The sequence below is a fragment of the Sylvia atricapilla genome, chromosome 10 (genome assembly GCF_009819655.1).
Source record: "Sylvia atricapilla isolate bSylAtr1 chromosome 10, bSylAtr1.pri, whole genome shotgun sequence".
Taxonomy (NCBI): domain Eukaryota; kingdom Metazoa; phylum Chordata; class Aves; order Passeriformes; family Sylviidae; genus Sylvia; species Sylvia atricapilla.
This window is the reverse complement of record NC_089149.1, coordinates 11,894,576-11,906,986: the sequence shown is the minus strand read 5'-3', so window position 1 is coordinate 11,906,986 and position 12,411 is coordinate 11,894,576. Positions and strand designations below refer to the sequence as shown.

The 12,411-nt window shown below is 41.7% G+C and overlaps 1 protein-coding gene across 1 annotated transcript in view; it reads left to right on the top strand.

The window, feature by feature from the left end:
• Positions 1-3,912, top strand: part of ATP13A4 (ATPase 13A4) — a 35,582-nt gene extending 31,670 nt beyond the window's left edge. Inside the window, exons 28-30 of the mRNA XM_066325988.1 lie at positions 814-902; positions 2,946-3,026; positions 3,527-3,912. Coding sequence (XP_066182085.1) covers positions 814-902; positions 2,946-3,026; positions 3,527-3,748 — 392 coding nt within the window. The 3' untranslated portion in view covers positions 3,749-3,912. The remainder of the gene's footprint in view (positions 1-813; positions 903-2,945; positions 3,027-3,526) is intronic.
• Positions 3,913-12,411: the final 8,499 nt, after the last annotated feature.

The window sequence follows — 12,411 nt, the reverse complement described above, 5'->3', positions numbered from 1 at the left end:
AGAGAAGATGAGTACATATGTTTGTGACATTTCCAGAAGATGCAATGAGTCATGGAAGAACTCTTCTTTTTCTCCTTGGGACAAATCCTGCAGCATACTTTTTTTTTTTTTTTTTTTTTTTTTTTACTAAAGACTCAGAATAATGCTGCAGGTTTCATGGTTGGTGTTAATGTTTCAGTATCATAATACTGAGGAGGGGACATTCCTTGTAGAGAGCAGCAAAGTGGGTCATCAGTCTCCCAGAACAAGGCAATACACAAATGAGTGGGTGGATGATGAAGTTCAGTGCATGCTAGTTGGAGAGAAAATGAATTTACTCATCATTGGAACATTTGCCTACAGATGGAGAAGGTAATAAGTTCTCCATTGCTTAGACTTTTTAGGTCCCGATCAAGAGCAAAGTCTTGACATCACTGAAGTTGAAGGCAGCATTCCTAACCATGTTAACAAGATCAAGACTACATCCTGGACATTTTTCTGAATCACAGGATATACTGTGATCAGAGAGAGACTCACTGGAAGGCTGTAAAGCTTCTCAGATGTAAAAGGTCAAATCAAATGATCAAAATACCCATTTGGTGTTTTAAATCTGTGGCTACAATCCTTGTCTCCCATTCATGTATAGCTACTTGGCCGAGTAAGCCTAGGACTTTCCTCTGTTCATTTTCCTTTTGCTGAAAATTCCTTTCTATCCCATGGATTCTTTTGATGACTGTATAACACAGGAATTAATTACAATGTTCTGCAGTAAAGGCAAGCAGCTGGGATTGTGCATAAACCTATGGGTTTCTTTCTTTGCTCTTATCCCTTTAGATGTGTTCATATTGGTGCTCATAGGACAGCTGGGGATTTGCCTCTTCTTGATGTTTGCTGACATTGATGATCTCTACTCCAAGATGGATGTGAGTATTGTTCCAGTGGGGATTTTCTTACTACTGCCAGTCCATTATAAGCACACTGAGATTGTTTTAACAAAAGGCACAGACTTTTGCAGGGAGACATGGCACCTCTAAAGACTAATCATATTTAAAGAGGTGGATTTTAGATGTAGATTGTAGAAACTTCTGGAAATACAGTGACTCCAAAATAGTATCTGTGCATTCAGCAGGACAGCTACACATGTAATTTTGATTGTTTCAGCACATTGTCCAAGCAACAGAAGATAACATCACTAAGCTTATGTGTGGTATGTTGGTGGCTTGTGAAGCTGAGAGCAGAACAGGGTGGGGCTCTGCGAGTCTAAAATAAAGTACCATGTTCTTGTGTTTCTCAAGCTGTGCTACTATGAACAAAGGTCCTCTTGCCAAAACCTGCCACTTAGCACTCAGTTCTATTCCCCAATCATTTCAGGCTCCCCGTTTAAATTTTAGAGAGCCTACAGTTTCCCAAAGCAAGATTTGGGTTTAGAACTGTTGTAGAGGAAGACTAGTGGGACTGCCATGGCACGAGCAGGTCTATCTTGATCCTTGATTAATAAATACCAATAAGGCTTGGCTTATGTAGTCTAGCAGAATGCAAGCTGGGAGTTGTCCTGTGCAAATCCATCCCAGGGGAAATGTGAGGGAAGGATATGATCTACATCAGCTGAAGGATGGGGTTGTCAGTGAGCCTGACAATTCGTATGTTGAGGCTGGGGGATGTTGACTTCCTCCACTGTGACAATCTCACAGTCTTGCTGTAGGAGTCACAGGAACCAAACAAGAAAAGCACCACACAGCTATTTTTTCTGTAGATTTGCAATCAGAGCAGTGGCTTTGAGTCTGATCACAATATAGCTTCCAGCCCTGTATGTTTGCATGTCAGTTAGCAAGTCGGTTTAGAAATGGAAATAATGAAACATGGAAAAAGAAACAAAGGGTCCGGGTCTCTCTGTTAACTGCCGACCTGAAGTTGCCTCTCTGTGTAACAACTATTTGCAGAGGCCAGGTCAGAGGGCAGACACAGTTAGAGAATCTGCCACGAGATGGCACTTTAAAGCAAGTCATCGTCCTGTTGTGGACTGTGGTGGCACAGGACATTTTTCAGCGCTGCAGCTGCAAGGGGATAAAATGCTTTCGGGGGAACTGCAAAATTCCCAGCCCAAGCAGTCTGGCGGGAATTCACTGGAATCGCTGAGAAGAGAAAAGGGGGAGTAGCAATAAAACCCTCTGCAATAGCCTAGCCCTGGAGAAACTGCTGATCCAAATTGTGGATCTGAGCTGCATCTTCAAAAGCAGTTGATCTACAGCCAGAAAGTCAGTCCCATCTCTGGGAATCTGGAACTGGGTTTAGGGCTGAAATACTCAGTTTTAACAATTTCTTAATTTTAGAAAGTAAAAAGGCAATTAGATTTCCTCATTCAGTTCTAAAGAATGGTTTTCTCTGTTTTCTCTACTGCATCGTAGATTTAAAAGCATCTTTATCAGTAATTCTTCGAAACAAATAGCAGTATTACCTCATCAGCAGGGTAAGCCAGTTTGGCTTTTTATTACATGAAGCTGCTGAAGATCTGGTTCATGTAAGGAGTGGCTAAGGGAGCTGTGCTTGCTTAGTCTGGGGAAAAGGAGGCACAGGGAAGACCTTAATTCTGCCTACAGTTACCTGACAGGAGGTTGTAGCAAGGTGGGAGTAACATTTTTTCTCCTATGTAACAAGTGATAGAGAGGAAATGGCCTTAGATTGTGCCAAGGAAAGTTTAGACTGGAAAGTAAGAAAAAATTTAACTGAAAGGGTTACAGACTGGAATAGACTGCTCAGGGAAGTGGTTGAGCCATCATCCCTGGAAGTATTTAAACGAAGTGTAGTGGTGGCCCATAGGGTCATGGTGGACTTGGCAGTGCCAGGTTTATGGTTGGCCTCAATGACCTTTAGGGTTTTTCCCAGCCTAAATGATTCTATTGCACTAGTACCCACCAGTGTTTACTGTGGACTCATTGCTGAACAGCTTCTCCTGCTTTTTTCCCCAGCTTGTTTGCACCCCTGCCTCGTGGCGAATCTCCATGGTGGGAATGCTTGCAGTCACACTTGCTGTGTCCTTCCTTGTTGAGGTGAGTGTGCATCATTGGATGCGCTGGTCCACTAACTGGAGAGGCAAAATGGTCAAGTTGTGCTCTTTCTCCCTCCTCCTCATCCCAGTTTGGGAATATCTAGTAAAACAGGAGTAATAGCTGCTACCTCACCCTTGTTCCCTTTTCTTAAAGCCCTCCATCTGGATGATAAGGGAATGCAAAGCCTGGCCACCTTTCCTTTCTTCTGGGGAGTGGGATCTATCAGGGCCTGCCCCAGGCTAGAAAAATATGGGCAGTCCATGGTGTTTTCTGCTCAGATCCTGAGGACTCTCAGGAGGAGCTGGTCACAGTTCTCTTGTGCAGAATTCTGGTGGAGTTGGTATGAAATGTGGTGAATAAAAGGGATGATGTTTAAGGAACGATGAGCAGGGCAGTGGGAGATCTGGGTCTCCATTTTTTGCCCCACATATGTACTCTGGAAGAAGAGTAAACTGCTATCCAGGTCTTCTTAAACCTTCTTTTTGCTTTTACCTTTACAGGAAGCTGTCATTGAGAACAGACCCCTGTGGCTGCTTCTGAAAAAGACATTCCGGTACCACTCAAAGAGCCACTATAAGAGGCTGCAGCACGTGTTGGAGCAGGACTCAGCCTGGCCACCTCTGAATGAAACCTTCTTCTCAGATTCTGTGGCAGTAACTGTAGAAGGAAATATGGGAGGACATAGCAATCCAACATTTGACAGCAGTGAGGATTCACTCTGAAGGAAACTGCAGTGGACACATGTCCAGGACAGTTGCATTTGACCTTAAAAGGACTCAGTGACTTAAAAAGAGGAAGGACTGACTCCTCACTGCTCTCCCATTCTAAGAGTTACCTGCTTTTGCCTACATCTAAATTAAATGGAAGAACAAAATCTGCTGCAGTAACATAACAGTTTCCTCTGTCCCTTTGCCCATACACAAATGGCTGCTAGCTGTAAATCAAACACCTTGTTGAATATTGGTAAAGTATTTGTGGTTGAAACACCCCTTGCTGTGTCCCTCTGTTGAACTGCATTATGCAGTCCCTAATGGTGGGAGATACTCCAGATGAGCATCTAGTAGCTAATGGCAATAGCAGCACTCCTCTGGGCAGATCCCCTTTGAGAAAACAAGTAGAACTTACTCCTGACAGAAGCTGCTGAGCATAGGCATTCCTGGGATTCCTCATGGAGTTTCAGATACTACTATTTAGTGTCTTGCTTTTCTTTTTGGAGGTTTTAATCTTTTAATCTTTCTGGAAATACTTGACTTCCAGAGCTGAAAGGAGCTGCAAGCAGCCAAGCTTTCTGGAAGTGTCCACTCCCAGCACCACTGTGCTCTTTCCATGATGGGAACAAAAAAAAGCTCTCTTGCTAGCTCACTGCTACCAGAAAACCTGTTTGCTCTCTTAGTTTTTAGCAAGTGATACTTGCATTTTATGGGTAAAAAATTTCTGACCTGCGAAGCAGAAAAGCAGAATGATTTCATTGTTTAACCTTTTTTTTTTTTTTTTTTTTTTTTTTTTTTTTTTTTTTTTTTTTTTTTTTTTGGCAGGAGGTATTTGTTCAGGATACCGCTAAAAAATGTAGAATGGAACATATTAATTGCACATTATGATCTCATCCTGTGGGCCTTCAAGGACACGCTGCCTCTTGTGGTGTGATCTTGCTTTACTAGGGCAAGGGCTGCATAGCTGGGCTGCCTCCTGGCATCAGCTTTACCAGTATCAAAAGAAGGAAACATTAAAGGGGTTATTAACCTCAAGGACCTAAGGCCTGAAATAAAAGATGTGGAGTCAACTAGGTCTCAAAATACTTTTTTTTTTTAATTCTGTGGCATGCTCTTAAGTTGAACCATCTGAGGTTTAGTCTCTGGTTTTTCCATAATTGTAGATGCCATTCATTCATCAGCTCATATGCCTCATCTGCTAATCTTTGATGGAGAATTTTACTCACTTTGATGTGCTATGTTTGCCTTACATAAATGCAACAACAGTGCAAAGTCCTGCAAATGTTACCTACTAAAAAAATGCAGCTTCTACCTGCACATACTCTCTTAGCCCACTGATGTTAATCTGCCTTTCTCCTCACTGCATTTTGCAATTTTGGTCCCCAGCTGGATAAAACAACAAGATAGTCAATCAAAAGGGCTTTGGACCAAGAGGGACACTTCCTTCTTTGGATAAGCTGTGCAGGGGAGCTGTGCCTTCTGAATTGACTTCAGTTTGTTTTCCACAGTTGGAGCTGACCCATATTTTTGCTGGGTGGGGCTGAGAAGCACTTTATTCCTGGAAACTGTATTTTCCCAGTTGTGTGTGCTAAAGCATTCCTGTGCTGCCGCAGAAAGCCAAGAACTGGGCAAGCTGGGAATCATGGGAAACACTTCTTTGAGTTTTAGCCTTGAAAAAGCAGCTTGGGAAACAAAGAGCAAACCAGAAGAAATCATTAACTGTTTTGAGTCAATATATCTGCACTAAAGTAGAGTCTAAAAATATTCTAGCCTGAATTGAAAAATAACTAAGAAAATAAAGAAACAATAGCTAAGAAAAAACAAAACAAAACAACCCACAAAAAAAATACCAAACAATGCCCCCCAACAAACTCAACCAAATAGTATTTCAACTTGAACAAAACATTTATTTGACTCAAAGCAATTTTATCCTCTGTTTTTGACAAGTTTGACATAGCAAATGGAATAAATACCTTCCTACCTTCAGCAGTATGCCTAATGGTAAATGCCTGTCACAAAGCCACAGGACTTGACACAAACTAGAAATATTTCATATTAAGTCCTAGAAGTGTCTCCAAAGCTTTCGTGGGTTCCCAGTTCACAGCAAAGGCCACTGGAAGGGGAAGGCTAGATTCTCTCTGCGTTCCTTGCAGCTTCAGGCACTAAAGAGCAGGTTAGTGGAGTTACTCCTGACAGCCTGTCTTTTAGATACAGTAACATTTCTCTGAAGACAGAATTTACTGTCCTGTTATGAACCCCCCCATGAAACTAATACGTTGCTATATGTGATACAGTATTAGCAGCAGTAGCATTGCAGACCGGCCATGTGATTTATATTTAGATACCACTGACGCTATAAAAGTATCAAGTCTTGATAAACCTGTGGTAATTGTTGGGTTGGAGGAGATAAAGACCTGCTTGACTGCTGCTGAAATACAGCCTTACCTGCAAGAGAAGAGAATTCAAATGCTAAGTAATGTTTAAATTACAATACCTCTGCCAGTAAGCGCTGTAATCACCTCTGCCACTTTGACCTCTGATCCTTTTCAAAAAGGTCAGTGAGTCACACCAGCACTTGGGGGACAATTAGGAAGATTTCACCCAGCTGATTTGGGTGGAAAGCTGGTGAACATCTTTTTTGGCTATTAGCACACATTCCTGGCAGAAAGTTGCAGTGAATAATAGGAAGCTAAGGAGGTGCTGCATACTTGTAACAGCTAAATATTTCCTTTATGATGACTGTGTCTCTTCTTGGAGAGCAGTACTGTCAAAGAATGATCTCCTCCTCCTCTGATGTTGGCCCTTATTCCTGACAGAACTATTCCTGTGGATAGGGACATCTTGCCTCCTGACTGAGCAGCAACACAGACCTGGAGTGCTACACCTGGAGTGTAGTCTGGACACTACAGATCACCAGAGAACTGCTGCTGCTGCTGGGCTTGCTTGTGGCCTCAACAGCAGAGTAAAGCACAGCTGTGTTTTAGAACAGAGTGAAATATTTGCAAAATTGCTATTTTTAATTGCTTTTTTTAACCTCATAACTTCCTTTTCTCTTACAACATAGACACAGGATGGATTTTTTCCCTTCATAAATAAGGACACACTGCAAGACTGATCTTCCCCTACAGAAGGCAGAACAAACACATCTTGTGGATAAGAGGGGAAACAGTTATGGATAGTTACTTGCTGAGTTTGCATATAGAAATGCCAGGCATGTGTTTCTGCATACAGGATATTGTTGTGCCATCTGTGTTCACTTTTCTGGGCTATGGATGCTACATGAGTGTCTTTAAAATGGGAGACACCTATGAATGCTGGGACTCTACTAGTACGTGCCTGAATTTTTAGTGAAATATGTTTGAAACCCTACAAAATTCATGAAAAGTTCCAGGGCTCTTTAAATTGGTTAGATTTGATGTTACCAACCTTTCAGTGCCCTCTGGAAAGATGTTTTGAAGAGAACTCCAGTGTGGTAACCTGAAAAGTTTATTTAATTTGACTTCACACTTCCATCCAAGGCTGAAACTTCATGTTTGAAATACTAATGGTAGTGCCTGGAGGCAGACTGGTCCTCATAAGCTTGTGGTAGTTCAGTCCAGGTACAGCTTCAGTGTAGAAGGACTGGAACCCTGATTTAGTTCTGTCTCGTTGTTCTAGTGAATGTTGAAGAATGCATTAAATTTTCAATGAGGGACCAAATTTGTAAGATGAATTATTCATTTTAGTTCCAAACCCGATGCAGAAAACACTTTCACTGGCTATTTTAGTTCCACTAGCTCTACAGAATAGTCTGTTACTACTTCAGAGAATCTGAGTGGTGAGTAGATCTCTCAAAAACTTCATCTAAACCTTTTGCTGTTATTTAGGTATCACAATAACCAAAATTATGCTCTCAGATATCTGTGGAGCTTGTGGTCTGTTTTATTATAAAACATAAAAGTGAGTGATGGCTATTGTTATAAGGCTGACGGAATGTAGAGTAACTAAAAGTATGGAAATCAAACCATCATTTTAGTAGTAGCCTGAGGCTGATTACTGCTGACCTCACAGACCATTAAGTTTTCTTTTTTCCAAATAAATATCATATTCACAGGGACTTTCTTAAATTATAAAACATCAAAGACTTTTTTGCTAATTCAGTCTTCTCCCTCACTTCTGTTTGAGTACTGTCTCCTGAGTAGCAGTTACATAAAATCAGAAATGTCACCTCTGTTAGATGGCTGTGCTGGGAAATTACTTGACTTACAGTCATGAAAATTTGACTTTCAGTTTCCAGCGTAGTTGCTGCCAAAGAGGAATTGTCTGTCAGCATTTTCTACAGCTTACATAGTTACAGACCTATTTACAGACAGTAAGCTGATATGTTGTTCAACTTAGGAATCTATTCAACTGGAGCAACTGTGTGCTGGGGTGCCTCAGGCACAGCATTGCCAGCCAGGCAAGGGGATTCCTGACTCCTGATGAATGTTTTACTAATTGTAGGCGAATTCATGGACGGCTGGGACAAGGAATTCTGCCAATCTGTATATTCTAAAATATGTGGGTTTATTGCAAGGGTCGTGGGTAAAAAGGCCTTGCCTTCAGTCACCAGCCTTGGCTGAAGGGAAGTCCCAATGATAGAGGGAGAAAGAACAGGAGGGCGTGGGCTAAGTGAGAAGGGAGCAAGAGAGCAAAGTGGCAGGGGGGAAGACAGCAGGAGAGAGCAAGAGTAGGGGGAAGAGGAACGGTAAGAGAGCGAGGTCACTGTTACAATACATTATGTCTCCTTTTGTGATGAATATTCTAATTCTCAGTGACCAACCAACACAAGACACAAAATCCTATAGAATCTACATACAGCCTATAAGAACTACTATATTACCATACTGTGTTATATTCTAAACTCTAAAAACTACTCTTTAAACTTCTGGTTTGCTACATTGACCTTTGGATCCCTTAGCCAGCAGAAAGGTATTGTTCAATCAAAAGGGATTCTCCTTCAGCTAGCTAGACCATTGTTTTCAGGTTATATAGTAACTAAGACTTAGTATCCTACAACTCAAAGTAAGCTTTCATTTCTATCCCGATTATAGGTTTCATATTTTCAGAATCTTTTGCTAAGCAATCATATTTATAAGGTTTCCCTGATTCATCTTCCCCAACAACTAATCTTCAGGAAGACATAAGGGTTAGAGACCAACACTGAGAATAGCAGCTCCTGAAGACAGCATGATGTGATTAGAGGTGGTAGAAGGCTTGAAGGGATGGCAGCTCTGGGGTGCACTGACCTGTTTGTAATGATTACGTGCTGCTTAGAGCCAGGCACAGCTTATGGTCCCTCCAAATTCACTGCTAAAATCATTGTTCCTGGGCTGAATTACTGGGGAGAAAGATTCAGCCTTTTGAGAGGTTCCTGGAGAAGATGAAGTGCTGTCTGTGGAGTGCTGCCCAGGACCGCTTCTATTGCTGCCTCTCACTGATCTTGGCAAAGGCCGTGTGAAGAGCTGGAGCTTTTGCCATCAGAAGTGTGTTGGGTGCATATGATGTTTTTGTATCTCCAATATCTGTAGGAGAAGTAGCACTCTGAACAAGTGCTCAGAGATGCCAATGTACCTTTGTACTTAAAGTACTGGTGTCCATAATTTTGCAATTGCAACTTTTAAATCAAGATAAGGCATTCTCTCTAATGGCCTTGCAATGACAATTAATTTCATCATTATCTTAGGAGATCCAGTTGTATGAATTAGATTGCAATAACAGGCAAAGCTCAGACACCCAACTAAATTAGAATTTCTGTGTTTCTTCTTTCAGTGGCAGTTTTGTAACAATAGTCTTTACAACTTAGTGGTTCTGTTGATATCCTGCAACTGTTGAGCACAAATAAACCTTCTACTAAGGGACTGCCGATAACAATGCTACAGTTAAGGGGGGGCTGACTCTGGCATGAAGCAGGAATTGCTCCTTGAAGGCCAAGGGAGATATAGGGGCATGAATTGGAATCAAACAGAAAGTTGCATCCATGTTCTCACCACAGCTTGTTCTATGTTAACTCAATAAACTCACATCCTGACTTTTAGTGAGTGATGTGAAGCCTCCCGAGTTCCAGTGCTGTTAGCATGGCCACCAAATTGTAACCCTCTGTTTCATGTTGACTACTGGTGTCTCAATGTTGCAGCCACTTTCCCATCCAAAGGAGCCTCCCAAGCTGCATCACCTCACTGGGGTGCAAAACATAGTTGAGGTTACCATCTGCACAAGAGAGGGGTGAGTCACCTGTATCTTATTGTCATCAGCCTGTATAATGAACTAATATGTTGAAGTGTATCTGGAATTGCACAGCAAAGAAGGAATGGGGCAGAGGGAGGTGAGGTGGGCAGGGCAGCAAGAAGTGTGGACACAGCCTGTATGATGCAGTAATGATGCATCTGTATCTGCAGCATCTGTCATTACACAGGTGAAGCCAGTAATTTGTGTTAAGAGTCAAGAACAGCTTGGAAATTTAATTTCACAAACAAGCAATTAGATAACAATTCTGGCCTTCCAAGACCTGCTGCCTGGCTCTGCTATAGGCTGATTACACAATCTTGTCAAGCAGTTTGCAACTGGTTTTTAAGGTGTCTAGACACATTAGCTCCCATTGAGGTATGTGCTTTCTTTCCCAGCCTCAGTTCCTCACCCCTAAAATAGGGGTTACAGCTCTTTTTACCTCCCAAAGGCATTGAGATGAACAATAGTTAGGGTGGTGGGAGATGTAAAGGCCCTGGGTAGGTTTTCCTGGTCAGGGTGTTTTATGGACACTAGCAAATGAAGCTAAAGATGCTCACTTGGAAAGAGAGGCTTAAAGAGCCAATCTTTGAGCTGTTGTTTTTCAGCCAGTATTATTTCTAAAAAGCACTGGTTTAAAATAATAGAGTGAAGAAGATTACTGGCGTCTTGAGACTTTATTTAACTGCCCCAAACTTGTGCACAAGTAAAGTTCATTTTTGTGTTGTTCTAAAGGAATCTTGTTACTTAGTCCCTGGAGACACATTTCTTTTAGGTGGAAAAAAGGTTCTGTCTGCCCTGTGATGCTGTCCTGATTGATGTAAGCTGCATTGCGAATGAAGGGATGTTCTCAGGTGCAGCACTGGAAATAAAAATGCTGAGGTTCTCTGAAAGGGAGGTGTCTCTACCTGTTCTGTCAGCAAATTATTTACTATTTCTTAGTGTAGTTTGCAGCAGGAGAGAGAAAAACTGTGACTTGAATAATTCACAGTTGTCTTAAGCTTTTGGACACTGCCATTGTGTAAGATGCCTTTCTTATCGACATTTAAAACAAGTAGCATTAATATACTGTTAGGAATAGCAAGTGAAAACACTCAAATACACTGAGTATGTATTTTTTTAGGTTTTGGATTCTGATGTTGCAGCAGTTCAGCTCAAGCACACAGAACAGAGAGGCCAGTGTTAGCCCTAAACAACAAGACACTACAAGGCATAAACTTGGTTCAGGGACAAAATGCGACCCAACCTCCTCACATACAATGTTCAGAAAAACCTATCATACCATGGGTGGGAGTAGGCAAGAGAAGGAAATGACCTGCTCTTCTCTCTGCCATGTCCTGGCCTGGAATGGTTCTGGACCTCTACAGTTAACTACCTTGTCATTTTTTTTCCTTCCTTGTCAACCCTTATCTCAAGAGAGATACCTGGGTGTGTTTGGGGAGGCAGAGTGCAATGGGTGTCCCTGCTTCCTGCTCGGCTCTGTCCCTCTGAAGAAGACACCTGGGCACTGCTGTGGCAGATGTAGCCACAAAGGAGGCTGCTAATTCAAGGCAAACAGAACTCAGCAGCAGCCTGAGTGCTTTTAATTACCCTGAGGGCGTTAGGAGAATATGCACAGGGCTGTTCAATTATGTCATTCTCAGCACAGTTAATAAATATTCTTCATCTAGTCAATAAACCTTTCATCTTGTAAATGTTAGGATAATGGTCCTTCTGTTGAAATTAAGTCTTGCTGATTTTTGTGCTTGTCAAATATCACCTACCTTCTGCAAAATCCATGAGACCACAGATCAGAGCTGCAAAGTGTCTTTAGGGACCTCCCTAAACCCTGGCAGGCTACATCTCAATTCCAAGCCTAAAGACCATTGAAATCCTAAAGGAATAACCATATAACCACAAGAATTGACTATATTCAAAATTGTACTATTTAATTCATACTACAAAATACAATAATAGACTTCAGTACTTCAGCGCGTGTGATGCTGAACTCAAAATGTTCATCTTTTCCAGTGGCCTGGACAAATCATACATCCCATATCTATTCCCAGGATAATTAGTAGTTGTTAGTACACCAGATACTTCAACACCACAGAGATAATTATGCCATAATGAATGAAAGAAGAAATTCATTGCAATAGGAGAATAATCACATTCCCAATACTTCTTAAGAAAGCAGAGAGGAAATTACTATCTGATGCAAATTAATGAGATGAAATTAATAAGTGTCAACTAATAAAATATTTCTCCAGTGGGACCAGACTGCAGGCACGTAGTACAATATCTTCTTGGCCCTCCTCCAGTGCTCTGGGGAAGCCCCACTGAGGAGGTGCATGTTGAACATGCTCAATGCCCACCAAAAGGCAGTTCCAGCAGTGCCAGAGTGATTTTCACCAAGATACCTTTGCAGGCAGTGTCTCACATAAGCAGCAGAA